Here is a 27327-nt window from a genome sequence, read left to right on the forward strand (position 1 = left end):
AACTAGAACAAATCCAGTCACAGTGTAGCTCATTTTGTGGACAGCTGCAATAAAAAAATCTGTAAGTTTCCAGCTTTCCCTCAGTAGGAACAGGTGGTCAGGAATCTGCCCAGCTTTAGTGGGAGGATGTGTTTTCTTTTTAAGCAGGAAACAGGAAGAGGGGAGAGAAAAATTGTTGATTGCACCAGTGACTTACATGACACTTCAGTTACCCCAGTTGATTCAGTTTCTAGTATTTTCAGAATCTTGAACTCACATCCTTCTGATAATGCCAAAGGCTCCCCATTCTGAGATGATACATTTTTGGATGGATCTCTCTTAGACACAGATTATTCATGTTTGTGTATTAGTTGCTAAGTCGTGTCCAACTCTTTGTGACCCCATGGACTGTAGCCCACTAGACTCTTCTGTCCATGGGGATTCTCCAGGCAAGAATACTGGAGTGGATTGCCATTCCCTTCTCCAGGGTATCTTCCCGATCTGGGGATCAAACCGTGGCCTGACCCAGGGAGTGAACCTGGTCTCCTGTGCTGCAGGCAGATTCTTTACCCTCTGAGCTACAAGAATCCGCCTGCAGTGTGGGAGACCTGGGTTCGATCCCTGGGTTGGGAAGATCCCCTGGAGAAGGGAACAGTTACCTACTCCAGTATTCTGGCCTGGAGAATTCCATGGACTTTATAGTCCATGGGGTCATAAAGAGTTGGACACAGTTAAGCGACTTTCACTTTCAAGAGTACCTTATGTTTATATTTAGGTCTTCCCAACCCTGACCACGACTTTCTCTAAGCCAGCCCAAGATAGTGTCTCATCTCTGTCCCTTGTCCTGTGCCAAAATATGGAAAGATTTGTTTTTTTGGCTATGTAGCATTCCTTGAGATTTGATCTCAGTCATGGTATCTTATCTTTTCCTAAGGCTACAGTTTCCAAACTGCTTCAGGAGGCAGGCCATCATGGATAAGTACAGAGACTGGTGAGTGGACATCAGGTTGCATGCTTGGAGCCCAAAGAGCATGTGCCACTTTTGCACATTCAAATGTTTGAGGGTGCACAATTGCATGAGCAAATGGAGCTGCCCACAACTGGCTAATTGCAGAGGCAATCATCACCCTGGCTCCTTCCAAATGAGCAGAGAGCAGCTAATTGTGCTCACAATTGGCTGATTGAGCTCACAGTCAGTAAATTGCTGCTGTAACTGTTTGTGCATACAATTTTGCACCTGGGAGTAACTGCGGGCGATGGGGTCTAACACACTTTGAAAGAACATTAAACAGTACAACATCCAAGAAATCCAATCCTGTCCAGCCAGCCTGGGGAATTTGAGCTGGGGAGGGGAGACACACGTCTTAAATTGGAGTTGGGGTATCTCAGACTCTGAAGCTAAGCCCCAGGGTACACATTACAACTTAGCGCTCTGCTCCTACCACTTCATATATCTCTGGCTTCACACTCAGAGCTCACTGCTCAGCCAGCAAAACATCTCAGTCACAGGAAGGGTCAGAGAGTGTTGTGCTTAGAATAGGAGTTCTGAACTCAGGATACCTTGGTTCATATTTGAGCTTTTTCACTTCTCTGCTGGGGAGCCCTGGCAAGCTTCAATTTTTTTATCTGTAAAATGGTGGTGGTGATAAAAGTACTCAGGTCATAGGCTTGCTGTGCAGATTAACTAAAATAATGCCTGAAAATTGTGACTACACAGATTTACTCAATTAATATTTTATTTACTTTTTGATTCATAGTATCAGTCAAAATTTGGACATCATTTGCTACCGCATGGAGTGCCTTACATTCTGATTTTTATGACAATTGCTGATACATGGGTATTAGCATTAAAGGGATTTTTGTTTTTCTTCTTGCCAGCTACAGGACTCGGACCAAGTTGCTTAGTTTCTGTAAGCCACAGTTTACCGGTCTGCAAAATGGGGATAAACATGTCATCGTATGTAGACAGGCAGCCCTGTCTCATGGGGCTGTTGCGAGGATTAAATAAGGTAATGTAAGTGAGGGGTTGCTTCCTAAGCATTCTGTAAGTACTAGCTTCTGCTGTTTTAATTACTGTTATATGAGGTGCTGGAGAAGACACTTGAGAGTCCCTTGGACAGCAAGAAGACCAAATCAGTCAGTCCTAATGGAAAACAACCCTGAATATTCATTGGAAGGACTGATGCTGAAGCTCCGATACTTTGGCCACCTGACTTGAAGAGCCGACTCATTGGAAAAGACCCCAGTGCTGGGAAAGATTGAAAGCAAAAGAAGAAGGAGGCAGCAGAGGATGAGATGGTTAGATAGCATCACCGACTCAACGGACATGAATTTGAGCAAACTCTGGGAGACAGTGGAGGACAGAGGAGCCTGGTATGCTGGGTCCATGGAGTTGCAAAGAGTCAGATACAACTTACTGAATAACAACAATAAAGCTCTGTGAAAGGAGAATGGCTCCAGGGCTGGCATTTGGGGGACTTTTAGCCAATATTATTATGTAACTCATGCCCACAGTGTGTCAGGCTCCTACCCACTTCCCTGACAGGATGGACTGTTTTACACAGAAAGGAGGTATGTGAGTTCTGTGGCAGACTGTCATGCTTGGGCCCTTCCCAGATGTATGTGAGAAGACAAGTAAGGTTTGAACCCAGAGAGATCCGGGGCCCTGATCCTTGTGTGTGCCTTGCCCTGGCTCATTTCTTGGTCCCTGATAGAGATGATTTTATAGGGTTCTTACTCTCAGCAAGAGAAACGAGATAAGGACAAGCTTTGGCAGGATCCGGAAATTAATCCAGGGGAGGCAGACATTGTGTCTCTAAATGTAATTGAATCTCCCTGGTGTCTGGTGGGGGTGGGGGATGGAGCGCAGACCTTCTGACTTTAATGCCTGCGGGGGTGGGGTGTGGGACTTGGGACCCGGGAGGGAAGGGACGGGGAGGGGGCTGCACTGCTCGGGGCGAAGCCGGCTCCCTGGACACAGCTTCTTTCTCTTTCCTCTTCAGGACTGCCACCACTCCTCCTGTCCCTTTGGATGTTCCTGGCACCTGATACAGCTACAGTCTGGGGGACATGCTCCCCCTCCTTTGCTGTCCAAGGATGCAAGCTCATGAGTCTCTTTATGGTAAACTGGACTTTACTGCTGATCCATAGGGATGCAGGCAAAGGTGAGGGGCCAAGATTTTAGAATCCCAGAAGATTCTCTAGCATCATTTTAAAAATTTTCTTTTAAATTTATTTTATTTTTATTAGTAGTATTATTATTTTAACTGCACTTGGCCTTCATTGCTGCACAGGCTTTTCTCTGGTCGCAGCACATGGGGGATACTCTAGTTATGGTGTGAAGGCTTCTCTCTTGTTGCAAAGAATGGGCTCTAGAGTGCGGGCTTAGTAGTTGTGGTGTACAGGCTTAGTTGCCCTGTAGCATGTGGGATCTCCCCAAATCAGAGATTGAACTAGTGTCCCCTGCATTGCAAGGTGGATTCTTAGCCACTGGACTACCAGGGAAGCCCTAGCACTGCTTTTTGTTTCCAATTCATATGTGGTGTGTTAGTTTGCTAAGACCACCAGAGCAAAGTACTACAGACTGAATGCCTTAAAGGACAGATATTTCTCACCTTCCTGAAGGGCTAGAAGTCAGCGTATTAATATCTGCAGGTTGGGTTTCTCCTGAGGCCTCTCTCCCTGGTTTGCATATGGTGACGTCTGGCTGTAAGATCACATCTCTTTCTCTGGGCAAGCGCATCCCTTGTGTCTCTTTGTGTGTACAAATTTCCTTTTCATATGAGGACACCAGTCAGACTGGATTAAAGCCCACCCTGAAGACTTCATTTTAATTTAACCACTCCTTTTACCTGTATTTCCGAATATGGTTATATTCTCAGGTACTGGGGACCAGGGCTTCATCATATGAGTTTGGGGGGAACACGGTTATGCACGTAAATACTTGAATGGTAAATTGCTCCAGTTGTGTCTGACTCTGTTACCCTACGGACTGTAGCTTGCCAGGCTCCTCTGTCCATGGAATTCTCCAGGCAAGAATAATGGAGTGGGTTGCTATTTGCCATTTGTCCTCCAGGGGATCTTCCCTACCCAGGGATTGAGCCCATATTTCTTAGTCTCCTGCATGGGCAGGCAGATTCTTTACCATTAGCGCTGCCTGGGAAGCCCTATACAAATACATGGGCTTCTCAGAATTCCCAAGAAATGTTCTTTCCTTAGAGATAAAACCAATTGCACCCAGATCCCAATTCAGCCAAAGGTAGTTGTGTGACCTCCTTACACAAGGCACGTAACTCAGCTTCATAAGTAGGGTGACCACAAGTCTCAATTTGCCTGGAATTTTTTGTTTATATCTGTCCCAACGTAATTATAAGAGAACCCTCTTTCATTCTTAAATGAAATCTTGGTTTGAATGATAAATTATGCGATCACTATTCATTACTCGCAGATCTGAATCATAAGATGTTCAGGGTTTTCAGGAGATGCTGGAGAAGTACCCCCAAAACCACCTGATACTTAATAAATGTGACTGTCCCTTTTGCATGCACATGTCCCTTTTCCTATTCCCCAATCCCAATTCCCTTGATCAGGAAGGCTCCTTTTGCTTGTGTAACTTTGCTCAGGATGCAGTTTGGGATGATGTCAAGGTAGACCAGTAAGCCTGGACCACTGTTCATCCAAGCTCACCCCTACCATATGTAACTGACATTTTAAGGGCCTCTAGACTGGGTGAAAGCCAAGTTAAAGGGCCTCTGCTACCCTAGAAAAATTTTCATCTCTATCATCAGTATTGGCAGTACAAGTACACTTGATTGGATTAAGATTTCTTGACGGCAAGCAACAGAAACAGCATCTTGATTAAATGGAAGGAAGTGAGGAAAGAACCTAATTATAAAAGTAGTTTGCAGAATCAAAGGAAAAATTAAGCCACCAAGCCTCAGAAAGAATAGGGCCCAGAGTGGTTCCTGTGATTGTTGGTTCAAGGGTAAATGGGTACTTTTTTTTGAAAAATTAAAAATACACAGAAACATAATATAATGTAATGTAATATAATGTGTACACAGAAATAATAAATAAACAGTAATCTCCCTCCCAATCCAGTTTTGATAATAGTATTCATTTGCTATATTTGCTATTTGCTTTTGGTGGAGTTTTTATTATTATTTTATTATTATTATTTAGTTCCTGTTTTGATTGGCTGAATAAACAAACAAAACCAACTTAATTTCCCAGGCTACAGTCCTAGTCTCTCTACTGTGCAGAGGTAAACAATGGTGTGAGCTTGTGCCTCCTTCCAGGGTTTCTGATTTATGTGCATTTCTAAGACCAATATGGCAGACTAGTCCCTCTCTTGGCCCTGCTGTCTATATAACTCATGTCCCTAGAGCCAGGTTTTTGGGAGTGCTCCTGAGGGGCATGATCTCTGTCACATGTCTACTCTCAGGGCCCCTCATAACTTTTATGGACCTGGAACAGTTATGCTTTTGTGGGCCCCATTTTCTATCAGAAAAAAAATTGAGAATTCTATTTCACTACTATGTGCAGATGGTGACTGCAGCCATGAAATTAAAAGACTCTTACTCTTTGGGAGAAAAGTTATGACCAACCTAGACAGCATATTAAAAAGCAGAGACGTTACTTTGCCAAAAAAGTCTATATAGTCAAGGCTATGGTTTTTCTAGTAGTCATGTATGGACGTGAGAGTTGGACTTAAAAAAAGCTGAGCGCCGAAGAATTGATGCTTTTGAACTGTGGTGTTGGAGAAGACTCTTGAGAGTCCCTTGGACTGCAAGGAGATCCAACCAGTCCATCCTAAGGGAGATCAGTCCTGGGTGTTCATTGGAAGGACTGATGTTGAAGCTGAAACTCCAATACTTTGGCCACCTGATATGAAGAGCTGACTCATTTGAAAAGACTCTGATGCTGGGAAAGATTGAAGGCAGGAGGAGAAGGGGACAACAGAGGATGAGATGGTTGGATTGCATCACTGGCTCAATGGACACGAGTTTGAATAAACTCCAGGAGTTGGTGATGGACAGGGAGGCCTGACGTGCTGCAGTCCATGAGGTCGCAAAGAGTTGGACACAATTGAGCAGCTGAACCGAACTGAACTGTGTTGTTATAAGGACAAATATAATACAGTCTGGTTTATATCCTTTTTTTTTCTCTTGATTTCCATAGAGATCATAACATTCCCTGGGATCCCAAAGGTATTGTGGGCAGTAGACTCAGTACCTATTGTGACTTATGGAAGAGTTGGCCACGCCCATTCTTGAGGTCATTCAGGCAAAAGGCAAGGCTTGAGGTTGACATTCCCCATATAATCACATGAAATGCTGCTTCCCTGACATAATGATGCTGAGCAGACAAAATCAGGGGATTTCCATAGAAGCCCTCTAGGGTCCTCAGGGGCTGGAGCCCAAGGTCTAGGTGCAGACACAGCCCTGTTATGCCACAGGCCCAAGCTTATTCTAAGAAATTCTTCCACGTTCCTCCCTTGAGCATACTCCAGTCTGGGTCAGGCTCCTGGAGGGCTACATCTTCCCACTTGTGGCTTTCAGACATCCTTGATCACAGGTGGTGGCGCTGAGGATTGTTTTCTAGAGCTTTCACTGGGAAAGCCTCTCCTCTCTGCCCACCTGTGTAAATTTCTTCACTTGCTCATTTAAGGAGCCAGGACCACTGCTCCATGCCATTTCCCAGACACTCTGTGATGTCTCTTAGAGCTCAGAGACTGATGGGTCCACACCTGGACCCTGAAAGGCATCAGAGTGTCAAGTAGAAACAGACCGCTTCTTGAAGTACATGTGGCATGATGTAGTGAGGACATGGGGTAGCTAGAGGCCATCCTTGGTTCTCCCTATTACAAAGGAGATCTAACCCCTCCTGCTCCTTCTGGCTCAACCCATCTTTGGGAGGTCTTATTGGCTAGGACCCACTCTGTCTCCCTTGACTTCTTTTTCAGCAAGTAATAAACCCTATCTTATCAATTCTATGCTATGCATATTTTAAAAGCCATTTACCAAATCTGAAAACGGGTTATGATTGATTGCCTCTTATAAACACTTTTGGCCAGGTAACAGTTGGGACATAGCTGTCATTGCCTTCACATATGAAAACCTGGTCTGAAAACTCTTTGTTGATACTTTCTGATAAGATCAGGAGAGTGTCCGCAAGTCACTGGCAGAATGGGGGTGGTCAGTAACCTGGAAGAAGACCCCAGAGACTGTAACTCTTAACCAGTAGTATTGCATATAATTTTTTATGTATGCCAAGAGCCATAAAAATAAATCTAAAAGAGCTTTTTAATAATTAGAAAATAAAATTTCTAAGGCATCAGGGAATATTGTGCTATGATTTAATTGGTGGCGTTTTTTTTCTTTCTTAATAGTGCATAAAATAATGATGTCTTTAATCAATGATGACTTAGATTTGATAAAATAAGTCATAACTACCAACCTCACAGGGGTTCCAAGGGGATCACTATATTTTTTAAGACATAACATAGAGTCTGGCCCTTAGTGGATGCCATATACATATATAGGCTATCTGACATAATTATTTAAAACATATGCACAAAAGAATGAAAGGAGGGAAGACAATACACTAGTAATAGACCTAGACTATCTTTCTATTTCCTCTGACTTTAATTGGAGATACCACCAGGACTTCTCCTGAAAGCAGGAGTTGGCCAACGTTTCCTGTAAAGAGCCAGGAACCTAAATAGTATATATTTTAGGTTTTGTGGGCCACATGGTTCTCGTTGCAACTGCTCACCTCTGCTGTTTTAGCATGAAAGCAGCCATAGGCAATATGCAAACAAGTGGCTGTGGCTGTGTGCCAATAAAACTTTATTTACAAAAACAAGCAGCTGACAGTGTTTCACCCATGGGCCACACTTTACCAACTGCTGTGTGTGCGCTCGCGTGTGTGTGCATGTGTGAGTGCTCAGTTGCTCAGTCATGTCCGACTCTTTGCAACCTCACAGATTGTAGCCTGCCAGACTCCTTTGTCTATGGGATTTCCTAGGCAAGAATACTGGAGTAGGTGGCCAGTTTCTACTCTAGGTGATCTTCCTGACCCAGGGATGGAACCCACATCTCTTGTATCTCCTGCATTGGCAGGTGGGTTCTTTACTACTGAGCTACCTGGGAAGCCCACCAACTGCTCTAAAGCAGTGGTTTTCAACCGTGAGTGTGTACAATAAGGTTAAATTTCAGAGTCCTGAACCCTCCTCCTGATGGCTCTAATAAAGATAGTGATCATTTTTTTTTTTTTGAGAGGCACTTCTAAAATATTTTGATGAATTAGTTACTCTTGGGAGGTACCTGCAACTTTTCTAGAAAAACTCTTCCTGGAATATAGGGCAAAAGCCTCAACAAGCAGAGGTCAGAATTTCTTGATATCCTATTTACCCTGGCATAAGTACTTTCCCTTTATTTGGATGGTATCTGGAATGGTCTCTGTATTATTAGAAGTTAAATTGAATGGGAGGATTAGACAGTTGTTTTAAGAAGACAGATGTCTCATCACCCACTCAGGTTAAAAGATAAATGGTCCGAAAATGAAATTATACCCCTTTAGTTCTTTGGTCAAGAGGAGAGTCCTCATTCTAATGGGTAACAAGAGTTCCAGAGGCCAGGACTGGGCCCAGGTTGGGCTTGTGGTGAGAGGAGATACCACTGCAGGCCAAACCTTGTCCACTGATGCCAGAGTCTGATGTGGCTGCCACATGTGCACGTCTGTGCAGACCCACATCAGGGAAACAGTCAATTCAGAGGAACTAGCCAGGCATCTCTTCAATGAGCCTATTAGGATGGCGACTTCTTTTTCAGAGAACAAAGCCCTCTTATATTTGTTAGTTTATTTGTTCAAGAGACAACTAAATGGTTTTGAAAAATCTGTGTGAGATTTTAATCTGGTTAACTGTCTTTAAATACCTCTTGCCTGGGGATATTAACCTTTTCAATACTAGAGTTAGTCAGGAAAATGCAGGGAAAGAGAAATCATTTGGTAATATAATAATGATAATATTTATGTACTGGGGACAAAACTAAGATCTTCCATGCAGTGATTCATTCAGCTCTTAAAGCAACTCTCAGTGTAGGTTCTACAATCATCCCTGAGGACCAGAGACTCTGAGAATTCAGGTAGCTATGCAGGGCTACCAGCTAGTAAGCATCAGAGCCACAATTGAAGTCCAAGAGGAGAAACCAGGATTCACACACTGACTGGAGTTCAGCTTACCCTGAAGGGTATGACCTCTAGGATGAGGATGAACAAAATCTGGGTTCTCTTACCAAAAGAGAAGAAAAATGGCTGGATAGATAATTGACAGTGTTGCTAAAAGTGGGAAAAGGTGTGGCACTCATTTATTCAAAGTAAAATCTGAGGTATTGTGCCAATTAGACTGGCAAACAAACTGAATGCCAAGGGCTGTGAGAATGCACATTAATTGGAGCTCTTGTATATTGCTGGCAGGAGTGCAAAATTGGTCCAGCCTCCCTGGGAGATGGTGTGGTGGTTTCTTAGAAAGTTACACACTCATGGCAGTTAGGAATCCTACTCCTAAGCATTTACCCAAGAGTGATGAAAAGAGATGTTAACACAAAAACCTGTGTGTGAAGGTTTATAGTAGATTTACCATGCCAAACTGGTAACAACCCAAATGTCCATCAGCTGGTGCATGGATAAATAAGTTGTGGTACATCCATACAATAAAATACTGTTTGGTTGTGAGGAGTGAATAGCTGATACATTTAATGACATAGATGAATCTCAAATGCATTCTGCTAAGTGAAAGCAGCAAGACTCATGGGTGAAGCTGCATGATTTAAACCAGACAACTGCCTGGAAAAGACAAAACCATAGGAACAGAAACCAATCAGTGGTTTCTAGGGGTAGGGTTAGGGTTGTCTACAAAGGGACACAAGGGAATTTGGGGTGGTGGTGGTAACGGAGCCATTCTGTAGCTTGATGGTGGTGGTGGTTACAAAATTGTGGATTTGTCAGATTTCATAGAATTGTACACCAAAAGGTAAATTTCACTTTATATTAAAAATGTATCTTAATAAGTTTCACTATAGTGAAGTCATGGGTATTTTGTATCTTGAGATACCCGATGAAGGACCATCTCCTGAGCTATTATCTGATGGAGCCATCGAGTTCAGAAGGACCGTATGTAATTCCAGAGAGCAGGCAAAGCGGACTCCTTGATAAGCCCACCAATCAGACCTCATGCCTGCCTCACAGAGTCCGGGCTTTTGATACCAAGATAAAGTCTGTACCCCATGTGTAGTTGGTCAAGTCCTTGTCAAGAATGGGTCAGGAACAGGAAAAGTGCTGAATCTGCAAACAGGTGATGTGATAAAGTCCAGCTGAAGCAGTCTGGGGAACAAAACCTGACAGCTGATGTTCTGACCAAGGGCCTGTGTGTCCCAGTTTCCCCAGTATGAGATATAGGCGATGATGGAAGGTAAGAAACAGAGATACAGGCAATGTGAAGTAGTGATGTGCTTAGGTGCTCTCTCTGTTGGGACAGTATTTCTATGAGCCAACCAAGCATGACCATTTCTAACCAGGAAAATGCCTTCAGATAATGAACTATCTTCTATGCACATCACTCAATGTGCTTGCTTCATCTTTGTCACTTAAATTCTCCCTGCTTCCTTTCTCCAGTAACCAACAAGGATCTATTTTCTCTTTATTCCAAGCGAAGGAGAGGGATTTTGGAGGCTGAGAGTGGTATGAGTGCGATTTGATATCGCCATCCTCATGATTCAAGTTCCCCACTTCTGTCCCCATGACTGCTGGGCCTCGGCAAAACCTCTAACCTCGGATTTTCCCCAAATGCATAATAAGGAGAAGGGTCTTTACTTATTTATGATGAACTCTGTTACGTGCATGAGAGATGTTCCAATGTAAGTGTTATTACAAGGTCCAATTTACTGTCCAGAAAGAAGCAATCCTGATAGAAATCTTTCATTTAATTAAAATTGATTTTAAAATTGCCTGATCAATAGTGAGTTAAAAATTCATCCTGGCTCAGTGAGGGGTGGGGGAGAGGTCCTGAACGTCCTGAGTGGAGGGGTTTTGGCTTGAGAAGCGGGCGGGGCTTCACTGGCCTTGTTTAACTGGCCAAAGGCTGGTGGCTTCCCTTGTGGTCCAGATGGCCAAGCCCTCCCTGAGAGAGGGAGGGCACATGGAAGAATCAACTCTTATTTCTTGCTTTTTGAGCATGAAAGCTCTAAAAATGCAACCAGCCATTCTAGTTAAGCCTGAGCCATTTCATTTACTGGGAACCAATTAAAAAAAATTTACTTCCTTACTTTTGGACACATTTCCTTAAAAGTTGCCTCCTACAGGTACTGAAGGTCCTTTCTTAATCTGGCACTGTGTCCTGCCCTCCCAAACCCTCTACTTCCACATGCCATCATCTGCTGAAACTTGTCAGTTCAACCCCTGCCTTGTCTGTCTTTTTCTATCCCCATGGCTCCTGCCCTGGGTCAAGCTCCCTTCACCTCTCACCTGGAACATTTTAATAGATGCTGAGCTCATCTCCCTGGCTATAGTTGCCCACCTGTCTAATCTACGCTCTGTGCTCTGACTTGAGAGATCTCCTTAAAGCAAGGTCATCTTGGGTCACTGCTCCTCAAAAATCTATGATGATTCCGATTTTAATACAGAATTAAGTCCAAATGCCCCAGTGGGCATCCTGAGACATCTATAATCAAGCAAGTTAATGCCCTTTCCAGCAAGTAGTGTCCTTTCCAGCAAGTAACATCCGCTGCGTGTCTCCCAGAAGGATGCTACTTCTCCTCTCCTTCCAGATTCCACCCTCAGCACTCTGAGAATCCACAGCACTCTCCCAGCCTCCGTGGCTGTGCTCACTCTAGTTACCCTGTCTCCAACCTACATTTATTCTCTTAACAAGCGTTCATTTGGACAATGCTGTGTGAGTTGGGAAGAGGTGGTGTGTCTGATGGAGGAGGCCCCTGCTCTCCTGGAGATGACATTCCAGTGAGGAGGTAAGCTATTTAAAAGTAGATAAAGAAATGAAGTAGTAGTAGTGTTATGAAGACTGTAGTAGTGTTATTGAGTTGCTAAGTCGTGTCCAACTCTTTGTGACCTCATGGACCTTAGGCTGCCAGGCTCCTCTATCTATGGGATTCTCCCAGCAAGAACACTGGAGTGGGTGGCCATTTCCTTCTGCAATGGATCCTCCCCACCCAGGGATTGAACCCACATCTCTTGGGTCTCCTGCTTTGGCAGGTGGATTCTTTACCACTGCGCTACCTGGGAAGCCCACAGAATGTGGTACTTTTGTGAATGAAGCCAATATGGTGAAGATAATGCAGGCTGGGGGCAGGGTTGAAGGGGTGGTATCCAGTCATGAAGGCAGGGATGACATTTCAAAATGAGAGCCTTTAACCTGAATTGGGAAGGATGCGGGCAGGTGCGTGTATTTCAAACTTGTGAGCAGAGCAGGCAGAGGGGACAGTGATTCTAAAGAGCCAAGGTGGAAGAAACATCAGTATACTCTAGAAAATCAAATGCATTTAGAATATAGGGAATTTTTTTTTTTTTTAATGTCAGGGGATGAAGGCAGGAAGTCAAGTACCAGGTCATGTGGGACTATGCAGGCCATGGAAGGGGTCTGAATTATACCCCAACTGTGTTGTTTTCCTGTGCCTGTGTGCTAAGTCATTTCAGTTGTGTCCGACTCTTTGCAACCCTATGGACTGTAGCCCCTCAGGCTCCTCTATCCATGGGATTCTTCAGGCAAGAATACTGGAGTGGGTTCCCATGCCCTCCTCGAGGGAATCTTCCAGACCCAGGCATTGAACTCACATCTCTTCTGTCAATTGCATTGACAGGCAGGTTCTTTTGCCAGTAGCGCCACCTGGGAAGCCTCCTGGGGCTGCCGAAGCAAAGTATTACAAACTGAGTGGCTTGAAACAGTAGAAATGTTTTGCTGCACAGTTTTGAAGGCTGGCAGCCTGAAATCAAGGTGCTGGCAGGGCCATATCCCCTCCAAAGCCCTAGGGGAAGCTTCTTCCTTGCCTTGTCCAGCTTCTGGTCCCCCTGAGCACTTCTTGGTTTATGGCAGCGTTACTCCAATCCCTCCCTGTCTTCACATGGCTGTCTTCCCTCTGTGTCTCCATCTGTTTCCAAGCACCCCTTTTCTTATAAAGACACCAGTCACATTGGACTAAGGCCCACCCTAATGACCTCATCTCCACTTCCTTAAATCTGCAAAGAATCTATTTTCAAATAAAGTGATGTCACTTTCACAGGTACTGGGAGTGAGGACATCAAAAAAAAATATATATATATATATTTTTTTCCATTGAGGGGGTGGGGAACACAATTCAACACATAACCGAAAGTGATAGGGGAAGCTTTTAAAAGATTTCAGGAGTGGGCAACCCTGTCTATTTTACTTTGAGGATAATCCCTTTGGTTTCTGGTAGAAAATGAAACAGGTGAAAGCCAAGGATTAGACTTCCAGGTGTGAGATGATGGTGGCAGCTGAGATGGAGATAAGTGGGTGTATCCAGATGTGTTTGGCCCCAAACAGACAGGACCAGTCATGCACATTCTAAAGGTAATTTACATTCTATACTGTCTGTGATGCCCTGCAAGTCATTCCTTTCCTTTGTGCTTCCCTAGCCTTTGGCCATACCTTTACTTGGCCTGTATTTAGTTTTACCCTGTTTTAGAATTATATATAGTGCAGCCTCCAGGAGAAAGGGAGTTAAAAACTGCACTTACAGAGCTCCTTGGCAGGCTAAGAGTTTTCCTACAAGGGAAGGGCCTTGTAGGTAGAAGGAATGGCAGGTTCTCGGTTTAAAGGCAAGGAAAGTTTAGTCTGGAGTCAGGCTACCTGCTGAGGAGTTTATATTCATCACCTGGGAAAGAAGTTCCCAAAGAACGAGATACCACATAACATATGACTATCTTGGGTTTGGGTCTTCCCTGGTGGCTCAGTGGTAAAGAATCTGCCTGCTAGTGCAGGAGATGCAGGGGACACGGGTTCAATCCCTGGGCCAGGAAGACCCCCTGGTGGAGGAAATGGCAACCCACTCCAGTATTCTTCCCTGGAAAATCCCATGAACAGAGGAACCTGGCTGGTTACACTCCATGAAGTTGCAAAGAGTTGGGCATGACTGAGCACTGCACTGCAGAGTTATATATGAAGGAAGACTGTCAGGAGTGAAGGTCCATGTTATACAGGAGGGCATTTGGTGAAATGAGAAAGAGGGAAGAGATGGCACACACAGCTGTCCTGAAGCGGGATGGTAAAAGAGTGGAGACTTTCATGGAGAGACTTCCTGGGCCAGGTCCAAAGACTCATATCTGAGCATCATGGAGAGGGGAAGTAGGAAGAGCCCAAGGATGTGGAGCTCCATAGAAACCCAGGAGTGAGTTGTTGGGGGATCAGGGGGCACAGTGCTGCTCAAAAGGAAGAAGAGAGAGGGCTTATACCCTCTTTTGCTTATACTATAGTCTTCCTGTGGGATAACCTAGGACAGGCAGGTATATCTGCCTTATATCTTGTGATGCATTGTTATCACAAGTATTTGTAGTGTTATAGCCATGCGTTCCGGGAAACAAGCTCACTCAGAAGGACGATACAGATAGTGAAGTGCAGTTTATTACACCGGCGGGCCCAAGGCAGAGTATCCTCTTAGCCAAGGACCCCGACCAGCATTTGTGAAAATCTTTTATACCCCCTGTGTACGTGTCTGAGCCCACCACCCCAATTTCCTTGTGACTTACATAAACAAAGGAAAGGTAAATACAATCACAATAACCCCATTATGTGTTCAAACAATCAATTATCAATAAGCCTGAGGTGACAGAAAAAAATGTATGACCTGTCCAGAGGTAGGGGGATTAGTGTATGTTTTCTTTTAGGTGATGAGTAACCTGCATACAATCTTCAAGATTCCCCTGTCCGGAGGGGGTCTTATCCTTCTATTGTCTTTCCACAGGCACTAAGCACAGAGTTCAGAGTCCATTAGAGAGGTGGCGGAACATGATCAGCACCAACCAGCCTAAGATGGAGTCCAGGCCCCATGAATTCCTTCTTCATTCCCCTCTCTTGATGCTCCTAGTTTCATAATGAGCATCATTCAGTGAGATATATTGTACTTTAGCCCTCTGGCCACCCACATGAGAGAACGCTATCAACCTCTGGGTTACACAGTTCACAAGACATTGTAAGAAGCATGGCCCACAAAGCAGTATGATTAGAACTATTATGACAACAGTAACAATAGTTTTCCACCAATCTCCCTTTACCCAGGACAGGACTGAAGTCCAAAAGGGAATATTTTCATCAGACATGGCCTTCACTTGATTTTGCATATCTTAACGAAGTGGCAACACCCACCAGGGGAGTCCGTCCATAACTGACAGGGGCATAGACCCACATACCCAACAGTCGGAGGAGTTGTGGAAGTCCGCGTAGGAATGTGCCCATGAGATGAAGAACTGTGTTGGTGAGGCCGAGTAGCAGGAGTCGTTTACCCAGCTCCATCCTAGAGAAGGCTCGTCTGGGACCTCGTTTTCCTCTTCCTCTTTAGAATGATCTTGGTTTCCCGTGGGTCGGTGGGGTCCTTCTGGGTGGTCCACTCAGCGTCTTCCGGGTCAGCGTGGTATGCCTTCTTTGCTCTGGTGTGATGGATCCAAGGGGCAACACCTGCAACTTTAACTGCAGTAGCGGTGGTTAAAACAACAGTGTAAGGACCTTTCTATCAGGGGGCCAGTGAGTCATGTTTCCAGTCTTTCACCCATACCTGGTCCCCTGGTATAAACTCATGCATCTGCTCCCCCAAGGGGAACGGTATTCTTGCACAAACTTAGTTACTTGATTAATTACCTTACCTAGTTGTTCCATCTGCTGCGATATCCCGTCTCCCCTTATCTGAAGTATATCAGTTGTTACCTGTCTTATTATGGGAGGAGGCCTCCCATACACAATTTCGTAGGGAGAGTAGCCGTGGGACTGTGGGGTCATCCTGAGCTTGAGCAAGGCCATGGGAAGTAAATCTACCCAGGAACAGTTTCTATAATCCATTTAGAAAGTGTCTCCTTTAGTGTCTAGTTAGTTCATTCTACCATTCTGGAGCTCTGAGGCTGGTAGGCGGTGTGTAACTTCCATTTTATATTTATGGCTTTACTTACTTGTTGTATCAGATCTGATATGAAGGCTGCTGCAAGGGTATTCTTCCCTCTGGCTCTTTGGCAGAACGGAGACTTTGTTTAATTCCAGTGGTTCCTCCCCCTTGTCCGGGAGTACTTACCGGGAGTGGAGGGTAGAGTTTAGGGAACGTAGAGGCAGCATCCGGGGTGGTAGACTCCGGTGGGCTCATTGTCCCTCCAGTTGAGGCTGGAGCCTGCCGAGTGGGCGGCTCTACAACCTGTGGAGCTGTTGGGACTGCTGAGGAGTCCAGGAGGCTTACTGGTCTCGGGCTGGTTCCTCCGGTTGGGCCTTCGGCGGCCGCGGTGATACTAGTTGGCGGGACCATCATCCAATACGGCGGTGGGGGAAGTTCATCTCTTTCAGGGTCTTGTAAAATTTCCTCCTCGTCCTTGGTTACCTTTTGGGCCATCAAGATTTTTCCTTCCCTGCCATGAGCATAAAAACGGACCCATTTGGGGGATCTTGGGCTATTCCCAGCCAAGAGTCTATGTACGGGAACTGATTGGGGTGTCCAGGCTTTCCCGTAACTATAGCATAGACTGCCTTTATGAGATTTAAGTCCATAGTTCCCTCTGGTGGCCAGCCAACTCCCATGGAAGGCCATTCGACTTCACAAAGGGTACGGAGCCGGCCGGGTGCCATTTTCTTCCCATAATCTCCATCGAACCCTTTCTTAAAATTCTTAATCATATTCTCCAATACAGTGGCCTTAGATCGGCTTCCTCCCATTTTCTTACCTCTGGATTTCCCTGTCCCAGGGCCTTCCCGAGAAGCCAATCTACCTCTTTCCACTGGTAGGGGAGATGATGGGTCACACAGCAGATGGGTACCTCCTGGGGGAGGGCAGAATACGAGCACACAGAATTCAATATCTCCTTCCTAAAACCCTGTGGCGACCGTTCAGCACGTTCCCTAAGACGGCGTGGACACACCTCCTAACTGGCTTTCTTAAACCCTAAGTTCCCTTTCTTTATCCCTGGCACGGCCGTCAACCTGAGTGCTGAGTAGCTATTGTCGCCAACCTAAACCAGTTTCCTATGTGTCTCCCTTCTGGTCCCTCCCAGGGGGGTGATCAGGCCCCCTCTTCCACCCTACTGGGTGGGTTCCTCCCTACCTGAGTGCTCAGTTCCCTTGCTGCCATTCACTACCTGCCAAAGTGAAGAAACCAGGCGTTGAAAGGCCGAGTTCTTCCAGAGGGGCGAGGCGCCTTCCCCTCTCTGGGAGATTCAAGCTACAAAGCCTCGGGGTGGCCTCAAACGAGACCTGTCTCCTCAAAGTGAGGAGTTTCCCGGCCAACGCACCAAATGTTATAGCCACGCGTTCCGGGAAACAAGCTCACTCAGAAGGACGATGCAGATAGTGAAGTGCAGTTTATTACACCGGCGGGCCCAAGGCAGAGTATCCTCTTAGCCAAGGACCCTGACCAGCATTTGTGAAAATCTTTTATACCCCATGCGTACGTGTCTGAACCCACCACCCCAATTTCCTTGTGACTTACATAAACAAAGGAAAGGTAAATACAATCACAATAACCCCATTATGTGTTCAAACAATCAATTATCAATAAGCCCGAGGTGACAGAAAAAATTTATGACCTGTCCGGAGGGGGTCTTATCCTTCTATTGTCGTTTCCACAGGCACTAAGCACAGAGTTCAGAGTCCATTAGAGAGGCGGCCGAACATGATCAGCACAAACCGGCCTAAGATGGAGTCCAGGCCCCATGAATTCCTTCTTCATTAGCTCTGGGGTCATAAGGAGAAGGTGAACAGCTCATAGATTCTAGCACTTTGAGAGCAGACGGGGCCTTAGTGGTTAGACATTACTCTCAAGCACAATCATGGAACCCTGATGAGCAATCAGCACAGAATAACCAGATAGGTCTGCCTGTGTGATCATGCAAGAACCTTGTGCATGCCTGAGAAGATCTGGGAGAAGCTAGTGGACATGGTCATTTTCCATGTCCAGGGCATGAACTCCCTTTGATGCTGGGTGTTCCTCACTGTATGAGACTTGGGGAAAGGCCCAGCCTTCCTCTGCTTAGAGAATCACAAAGACATGTACTCACTATCCCTGCTTCTTTTAAGGCAGTGCTGGGGTACATGACCTCTGCTCAGCCAGACATACTGTTTCAAGGCTTTGCACTGGGAGTGGGGAAGCCAAGACACAGTGGCAGCAGAGAAAGTACTTTGGGGTGGGTGGTGATGGCAACAGCAGCAGGAGAAACATCCAGTTCTAAGAGCAGAGGAGATGGCAGCCTCGCTGTCCTCAGTGTTTGGTTGGGGTGGTAGTGGCATTACTGAAGTATGGCCATAGGGTAGAGTGAAAAAGGCTTCCCACCCAAGCCGTAGCAAATCCTTAGAACCTGTGGATGTTGCTTTATGCGGTAAAATTGGAGATTAATGTAAGGATCTTGAGAGGAGGCATTTATCCTCTATTATCCACCTGAGCCCTAACTGCCATAAGGTACACTGTTATAAGAGAGAGCCGAAGGGTGTTTTGGGAGAGCTACACGGAGGAGAAGGTGATGTGGCCAGGATGCAGGCACTGGATGGACATGGCCATAAGCCAAGAAGCGCCTGGAGCCACCAGAAGTTGGAAGAGGTGAGGATTCTCCCCTGAATCTTGAGGAAGTGTGTGAGCTTGCAACACACATTGAGTTTTGACTTTTGGCCTCCAGGACTGTCGGAGAAAATATTCCTATTGTTTTAAGCTACCACATTTGTAATACTTTATTAAAGCAGCTAAGAAATAAATACAAGCTGTATAGCCAACCTTCCTCCTATTTGGTTTCTGCTCTTGGTAGTTCATTGTCTGATGGGCTCTTGGTTCTCTCTTCCCTGGTTTGAACAGAGGCGGTGACAGCTTTGGCTGTCCCCGTGCCTTTGGCTAAAAGGCACAGGAGAATGGAGAGCTCACTCTCAGCCCCTCCAGCTGGCAGCCTATCAGGTGTTTTCTGGACTGAGTTTGGTGACATGTACTGAGATGTGAGTGTGGCTTCAGCATGTGAGAGGGAAGGACTTTGCACACTGGGACAACCAAGAGGAGAGCATCGTGAGGGTTAGAATTGGTCTGTGCAACTGGAGTATGTGGGTACGAGTTCTTGGTCTAGCACTCGCCAGCTGTGTGACATTGAGCAGTTCATTTAAGCTTTCTGAGCTCCTCCATCTATGGAGGATCTTGGTTAAGGGGCTTGTCTGAGTTTATGCAGATAGTAAGTACAGTAGTCCAACTTGGATCTGACTTGTTAATCATTTGTAGGAAAATATTTATTGAGCCAGTATTTTGAGCAAGTCATTGTGTCAGATACGGAGGGGAGTGTTTTTACTGTTATCAGGGAAGGAAGAGCTTAAACAAGAAGTCATGAGTACTGCTATAAAGGAGAAGCAGAGGGGTCTTTAGTTCCAATACTCTGGCCACCCGTTGCAAAGAGCTGAGTCTTTGGAAAAGACCCTGATGCTGGGAAAGATTGAGGGCAGGAGGAGAAGGGGGTGACAGAGGATGAGATGGTTGGATGGCATCTTCAACTCAATGGACAAGAGTTTGAGCAAGCTCTGGGAGTTGGTGATGGACAAGGAAGCCTGCTGTGCTGCAGTCCATGAGATCGCAAAGAGTCGGACATGACTGAGTGACTGAACAACAGCAAGAGGGGTCTTTTGGAAGCACATAGCAGGAAAAACAATAAATGGGGATCAAAAGGGGTTTAACTAATATTCTAATAAAAGATCCTCCATTTTATCTATTATTATCTAAAATGCAGAAAAACTTAAGCACACAGCAGCTAATTTCAGTGGTATTCATAATATCAGGAAGTTAGAAGCAACCAAAGAACACACCATAGGGGAATAACTAAATAAACCATGTCAAATTGTGGCATATAATAAGAGTCACTTAAAATGGTGTTAATTATGCTTCTAATATTATGAGAAAATGTATAGTCAATGTGTAAAAGAATAAAGGTCGTGAAGTTGTTTTTACAGTGTAATCTCACACATATTTGGGAGGATGAAAAGGAAAGAGCCTAGGTCATTTCTGAGTGGTTCTGGAAGTTGTGGCTAATTTAAATTTTTTTTCTTTTATTTTCAAACATTCCCTACATTCTCTAGCAAACCAAAGCAAAAATAATAAATAAAGCCTTGTGAAGTATTCATACTTTTGTTGGGTACCTACTCTCATGTCATGACCATTTTAAAGTGTGTTAGTTGCTTGGTTGTGTCCAACTCTGTGACCCCTTGGACTATAGAGCACCAGGCTCCTCTGTCCATGGGATTCTCCAGGCAAGTATACTGGGGTTGGTTGCCATTTCCTTCTCTAGGGGATCTTCCCAACCCAGGGACTGAACCTAGGTTTCCAGCATGTCAGGTGGATTCTTTACCATTTGAGCCACCAGAGATGCCCTCATGACCATTATGTGGCACTAAAAGATTTAGGAGGGAATCAGAATCCATGTCTAGGACTTACCTGGAAGGACTTGCCACCTTCTTCAAAAACCCAAACAAGTACATGCTGCTATAGAAAATAGGATAGTGCTAATGGATAAAAAAATCAGGCAATTTATTAAGTTTGACTGTTAACAACTTGCCTTAAATAAGCATTTATGACAAGTTAGGTTCTGTTGTAAGCACTTTTCATAAATCATCACCTTGTATGGTGGGGACGTTACCCCATCTTATAGATGTGACTATTGAGGCTAAGAGATTTGAGAACCTGAGCAGATGTCGCACAAATAAGTGGTGGAGTGGGATTACAACCCATGCTTGTTTGATATCAAAGCTTGTGCTCTTCATGACACTGTAATGTCTATGAACAACTTTGTAGAGAAGACGGAAGTTGAAGTTGACTTTAACAGATGGTAGAATTTATAGAGACAGAAAGGAACTACTGCGGGGGATGAAACATGGATGAAGCAGGTTTTTTCTGGACACTGAATGGGTTCCACTCTGAGCAAGGTGCAAAGGAGAAATGTGTGGCATCATCTCTACCTACTGGGTACATTCATTCAGTGAATGTTTACCCAGTTCCTGCCACATGCCATACACTGTGTGGAAGGAGAGTCATGGTCCTTTCTCCCATGGCATTTTCAGGCTAGTGGGCAATATTGACACTAGATATTAAGAAAATCTATGAAGGAAAGGAATGTTCTAGTTGAGGAAAGTGAAATGGCCATAAAAATGTCACCAGTGTACACATGTATCAAATGATGAACAGCAGAAAGAGGCTGGGAACTGGCTCCAGGGCCCATATTAAAGGCTGACTTTCAACTTGACAGAGGACATTTGGGCTCCGCTCACAGGCAACCCTCAGAACAGATCAAAATATTGTTAATAAAAGCTGGAAATTTCTACCAGGCAGTTTGCTTAGCTTCATCTGAGTCTTATTTCCTAGTCCTTAAAAATGGGGATAATAGTATCTAAGTTATGGGGTTGTTGTGTGAATGAAAGGGGATACAGCACATTGAGGTTCGACATAATAATCATTAGTGTGATTTATAATAGTGAAAGTGTTAGTCACTCAGCTGTGTCTAACTCTTTGCGACCTCATGAACTGTAGCCCGCCAGGCACCTCTGCCCATGAAATTCTCCAGGCAAGAATACTGGAGTGGGTAGCCATGCCCTTCTATAGGGGGTCTTTCCAACCCAGGGATTGAATCCGGGTCTCCCGCATTGCAGACAGATTCTTTACTAAACAGGGAAGCCTTTAATCTTCCATCATGTGCCTTACACAGAGCTCCTAAATCCTTGGAATTTCCTATGATGAGCTCTATAAAGGTGTCTTGAGGTAACCTAAGGCTGGGAACTGGTTGCCAGGGAACCAACCAAGGGATGAGAGGGTTGAAACTTTCAGTACGTACCCTATCACCCCTCTGGGGAGGGTTGAGGGGATGGAGGTTTAATCAGTTGTCAGTGGCCAATGATTCAATCATTTATGGATATGTAAAGAAGCCTCCACAAAACCTCTGAAGGACAGAGATCAGAGAGCTTCTGGGTTGCTGAACATGTGGGGATGTGTGAATGATAAGTCTGGAGAGGACATGGAAGCTCCATGCCCCTTTCCCCATGCCCCATGTCTTCCATCTGCCTGTTCCTGAGTTACATCCTTTTACAATAAACCAGTAATCTAGAGAGCATTCTAGTAGAGTCAAGTTTCTCTGAGTTCTGCGAGTCGCTCTAGCAAATTAATAGAACCCGAGGAGGGTTGCTTACCGAGGAGGGGCTCTTGAGAACCTCTGATTTATAGCCAGTTGGCCAGAAGTACAGGTGACAAACTGGACTAGTGACTGGCATCTGGAAGGGATGGGCGGTCTTGTAGGACTGAACCATGAACTTGTGGAATCTGATGTTATCCCTGGGTAAGCAGTGTCAGATTGAGTTGACCTGGTTGACCTGTAAGACATCTGGTTGGTATCCCAAGAACTTCTTGTTGGTATGAGGACCATCCCCCATCAGAATTGATACCAGAATCTATTTAGCTCGGTGTTTAGAAAGTGCTCAACAATTTTGGCTATTATTATTGCTTTAGAAAGATGAGCTACAGGCATGGGAGGCATTGCAGCTTAGAAATCTATCTTTGCTTTCCTTTTTGCTGATAAGAATGTGAACTTTCTCCTGTTGGTCTTTGGTCCCTCCTGGAATGATAAGTGGTGGATTCATTCCTTCACAACTAATGCTCCAGGGAGTTGGTATCTGTTAAGAAGAATTTAGGCCAGTTATTATGTTTTATTATTTTGATGATAATGATGATGTTATTGGTTGTGTTCGTAAACCTTCATCCCGTTCATATATTTTCTGCCCTTCTCATCTTCCAAAATTAGCTTTGCAAACAAAAGCACACAGATAACCACCAATCCATAAAAATGACTGTAGCCAGAGTCTCATTCCTTGTCTTTCCCTGAGCTGGGTAGGCAGATCATGATGACTACAGACCTTCAGGTAGGGTCTGCCTTTCAGAGGATACCTGGATCCTGATTCACCTTGGACCAGCATACAGCTGCCATTCAACGCACATGGTCTACAAGCTTTGGTCATAACTAGATAAGACAAATAAACCAAAATAGCTTACATAGATAAAAGACTGGAAGAAAATGTAGCCAAGTTTTTCTCTACAGTTCATTGTGATGAAAAATTCCTTGACAACAACACATAAGTTTTATTTTTCTTCTAAAACTTTCTAGAATGAGCCTGTAGTGTATATATTTATAATATGGAACAATCCCTTTATGTATAAAACAAAGATTCATTAATTGAAAGAAATTAATGAATTTCCAGGCTTCCTTGGTGGCTCAGTGGAACAAAGTCCGCCTGCAATGCAGGAGACATGGGTTCTATCCCTGGGTTGCGAAGATCCCCTGTTGGAGGGAATGGCTACTCACTCTAGTATTCTTGCCTGGAGAATCCCATGATCAGAGGACCCTGCAGTCCATAGTGTCACAAGGAGTCGGAGACACCTGAAGTGACTGAGCATGCATGCATAATTGTCTTCCACTGACCAGAGGCAAACGTGAGAACTCCCTGGAAGAGGTTAGCTGGAGAGAAGTACCAGATGGTTTTTTGCTCTCCGAGACTGATCCGTTGGTTTCACTTTCTGAGACTGTTTTGTCAACCTCTCTGACTTACATCCTGATGCCCTGTTCACCTCTCACCAGCAGCAAATTTAGGGGCAAATGACAGGGGATGTTACACAGGTTAGTATAATCCTCAGTGTGAAAATGATTTGAACTCCAGATCCCAGGCAGGTATTTGGGATTGTAGATTTCTTCCCATGCCCTCTTTTCTGTTCTCTGTAAAGAAGGTGGGTTGCTTACTGATATTAATCTCTTAGTCCTGTACATCCTTCTGGGCTCTCAGCTAAGGAGGAAGCATCTTTAACAGAAGGGGCTGCGGGAGCGATGCTGGCTGGGGATGTTGCCAGGGGTCAGTGCAAAGCAGCTGAGCTGACTCAGCCTCTGATAACACATCTCCTATCAGCCCATTTGCTTATCCACAGACTGACTCCAGGACTCTCATGTGACCAGGGGTGAGTAGAGGGGGGCAGATCCTCTCAATGGTCTCAAAACCTCAGCCTGATTCTCTCCTCCCCCATCCCTGTCACGTAATTTCTCATGGTGGAAAAGCAGGTTGTGTTTATTTAGATAAAGATGTATTACTCTAATAGAATTACTAATTACGTCCCAACAACTTTTTCCTTAAACAAAACATTCCAGGGTTGGGGCTGGAAAGCATTAGTGAGAGGAGGAGGAGGAGGAAGGAGGCCAGGGAAGGCGTGTTTTTCTTTCTCCCTGATTGATGATGGCGTGATAATCTTGGCCAGCTCACAAGTTGCTCTTTCCCGTGGATAACTGGATCCTGCTTTGCCAGCTCTAATTTGAAGCAAATTTTGCTCTAACCAATCTCCTCCTCCGCGTTAATGTTTATTAAAAGTCAGTCACAGCACATTCAGAGGCCTCCAACACCCCGGCCCCCGCCCCCAGGGCCAACTCCAGGTTACTGGGAGGGAGATGGCAGCTCCTACCTCTGCCTGGCTTTTCCGAAGCCTGCACAAAACAGGAGGATGGTGGGATGGGAATTGTGGCTCCTTAATGAAGTCTGCAGGCAATGCTGATTGGGGAGTTGCTGGGAAGGCAGATGCCACTTAAGGACACAGCGATACCCAGAGTCTTCCCGTCTGAATTCTTTGGGGGAACATGAGGATAAGAGACTGATTACATTGAAACAGGAAGCATCGCAAACCCTCCTTGGCTTTCCCCCTTATCTCCTGCCTACGTCTTCCCTTAACTCTTTCTTTCCACTGCGAGGGTGATCCCTGCCATCTTTCCTACTCATTTAACCAACAGTCTTAGGTTGGGCTTCCCGGAAGCAAACCCTGAGATAAGAATGTGAGTGTAAGTAGTTGATTTGGGATGGGGTACCAGGAAACACTCCAGCAGAAGTTGGGGGAGGGTGAGAGGGAAAAGTAGAAAGTCAATATCTAATTTGACAGATTTTGAAGTCTTATTTTACTTTTTTAAAACAATTGTTTTTATCTATTTATTTGTTTTTTAGGCCATGCATGTAGCTTTCAGGATCTTAGTTCCCCAACCAGGGATTGAACCCGTGCTTGTCTGCAGTGAAAGTGCCCTGGAGCTCTAACCACTGGAATGCCAGGGAATTCCTTGAAATCTTATTTTAAATGGCATTTCTCTGCTACTGAATATTTTTCTGCCTTATCTCTTTTTGTCTTTTTGTGAGCATATGTGTGTTTGTGGTTGTGTATCCTATTTATACTCTTTACTCATTCATCTACTGAGGTCTTAGTGATTTCTTATCAAATTGTAGGAATTCTTCATATATCAAAGGCACTTATAATTTTTTTTATTTTGAAATAACTCTAAACTTACAAAAAAGTTGCAGATAGACTAAAAAATAACAACATTCATTTTTTTTTTTTATTCTGTGGAATTCTTGCAAATGTTGACTCAAGTTCAGTTTATCTTTTCATTTTAGAATTTGCTTTAATTTTAGACTTAAAATTTGACCTTACTGGGCATTCTCTTTTGGATTGATCAATTCTTTTTTTTCAGTTGAGGTATAGTTTATTTGGTGGCTCAGTGGTAAAGAATCTGCCTGCCAAGCAGGAAACACAAGTTCGATCCCTGAGTTGAGAAGATCCCCTGGAGAAGGAAACGGTAACCCACTCCAGTATTCTTGCCTGGGAAATTCCATAGACAGGGGAGCCTGGTGGGCTACATTGCATAGAGTCGCAAAGGGTCGGACACAACTTAGCACCTATACAACAACAGCAACAACAAAATAGTTGACTTACAATATTAGTTTTAAGTGTACAACATAGAAATTCAGTATTTTTATAGATTATACTCCATTTAAAGTTATTATAAAATATTGACTATGTTCCCTATGCTGTATATTATTACATCTTTGTATCTTTATTTTATTCCTAGTAGTTTGTACCTCTTAATCCCAAACTCCCAACAAGTTATTGTTGGGGGAAACTGGGCTCATTCTTACTAGAAATTTCTGAGAGACTACAGAGCTCCTGCCTGGAGCACCCAGGATTGAGGGCTCTGGGGTATTTTTCCACTAACTTCTCTCCATCACTAATTGAGTGTTGCTCCTGAGGAATTCATTCCTTGGCACCCCTGGCCTGTCCTGCACATGAAGTCATGCCCAGAGGGGGAAGATAGAGTGTATGTAGGTGTCATTACTTCTCCCACTAAGCACAACAAAAAATTCTGGACATTATGTATAAAATAAATACACAGATATTTGGAAAGAAGAGAAGACTGACTAAAACCTCAGAACCTGAGGAAGGACATTTGGTGAGTTCCTCTGAGTTTCTTTCCACATCATACACTCTAGACATGGCAGTGAAGAAGCTGGCAACCTGGAAACATCAACACCTCCTCTCTCTAGCCAGAGACCAAGAAGATGCAGACTGTCAAGATGTAAAACTTTCAGACAGAACTGCTTTAGTCAAACACTACAGAGGATGACATAAAGGCTGGTGAGGAGCATAGACTCCCATCCATGGGTGGCAGTAAGAGGTGTCCCAGTACCTCCACTGGAGTGATGTCAGAGGAGATCAGATGGGGAGCTGGTCCTTCCATCCCTGCCAGTCAGTCATGTATACCACGCCTTCCATTGTCATCTCCATGGAAACCTCATCAGGAGTAGAATCCCTGTTCCTGCTCAGCTTTTGGCTATTACAAATAAAGCTGATACGGACATTCATGTACAACTGTTAGTGTGAATACATGTTTTCAGAGATGAGGGAATGACAAGGGACACAAGAGAGAATGCTGTCGATAAACTGCTTGACCCTAGGTCAAGCTATACTTGAAGCCATCTACACCTCCTTAAACTTCTTGGTCACTAAGGAGTTTACATCACTTGTTTTACATTATTAAATGCAGTGACTTTTGAGCAAATGAGTTTGAACTGGGTGGGTCCACTTCCATGTGGATTTTTATTTTTCAACAAATACATACTACAGCACTATACAATCTGCAGTTGATTGAATCTACAGATGGGGAAACATCATTATGATGGTTTCATCCATACAGAAAACTCTATCTCTGTAGAGTAAAACTCTGTCTCTATCTCTATAGAGGATAGTAGGCCCTCTCATCAGTAGAGAGGGCCTACAA

The 27327-nt window shown here is 44.5% G+C and overlaps 1 protein-coding gene across 11 annotated transcripts in view; it reads right to left on the reverse strand.

Annotated features, from left to right (window-relative positions):
* Positions 1 to 26813, reverse strand: part of LOC145531670 (uncharacterized) — a 90708-nt gene extending 63895 nt beyond the window's left edge. For 2 of the 11 annotated variants that reach the window (XR_014072645.1, XR_014072644.1), the window contains exons 1-4: positions 26737 to 26813; positions 24696 to 24855; positions 16290 to 16614; positions 15421 to 15697 (exon numbers count right to left, since the gene is read on the reverse strand). Coding sequence is in view for 2 of the 11 variants with exons in the window: in XM_081554670.1 (XP_081410796.1) it covers positions 15566 to 15697; positions 16290 to 16598 (441 nt within the window). In the remaining 9 variants the exon portion in view is untranslated. Of the gene's footprint in view, positions 1 to 14617; positions 15698 to 16289; positions 16615 to 16926; positions 17023 to 17784; positions 17933 to 20648; positions 20717 to 22390; positions 24856 to 26736 lie in introns of those variants that run through there. The other 9 variants (XR_014072643.1, XR_014072640.1, XM_081554670.1 and 6 more) reach the window with 9 other exon arrangements.
* Between the last annotated feature and the right edge of the window lie 514 nt (positions 26814 to 27327).

This window comes from Giraffa tippelskirchi, chromosome 13 (genome assembly GCF_054371585.1).
Source record: "Giraffa tippelskirchi isolate mGirTip1 chromosome 13, T2T-mGirTip1v1.2.pri, whole genome shotgun sequence".
In the NCBI taxonomy this organism is placed as follows: Eukaryota; Metazoa; Chordata; class Mammalia; order Artiodactyla; family Giraffidae; genus Giraffa; species Giraffa tippelskirchi.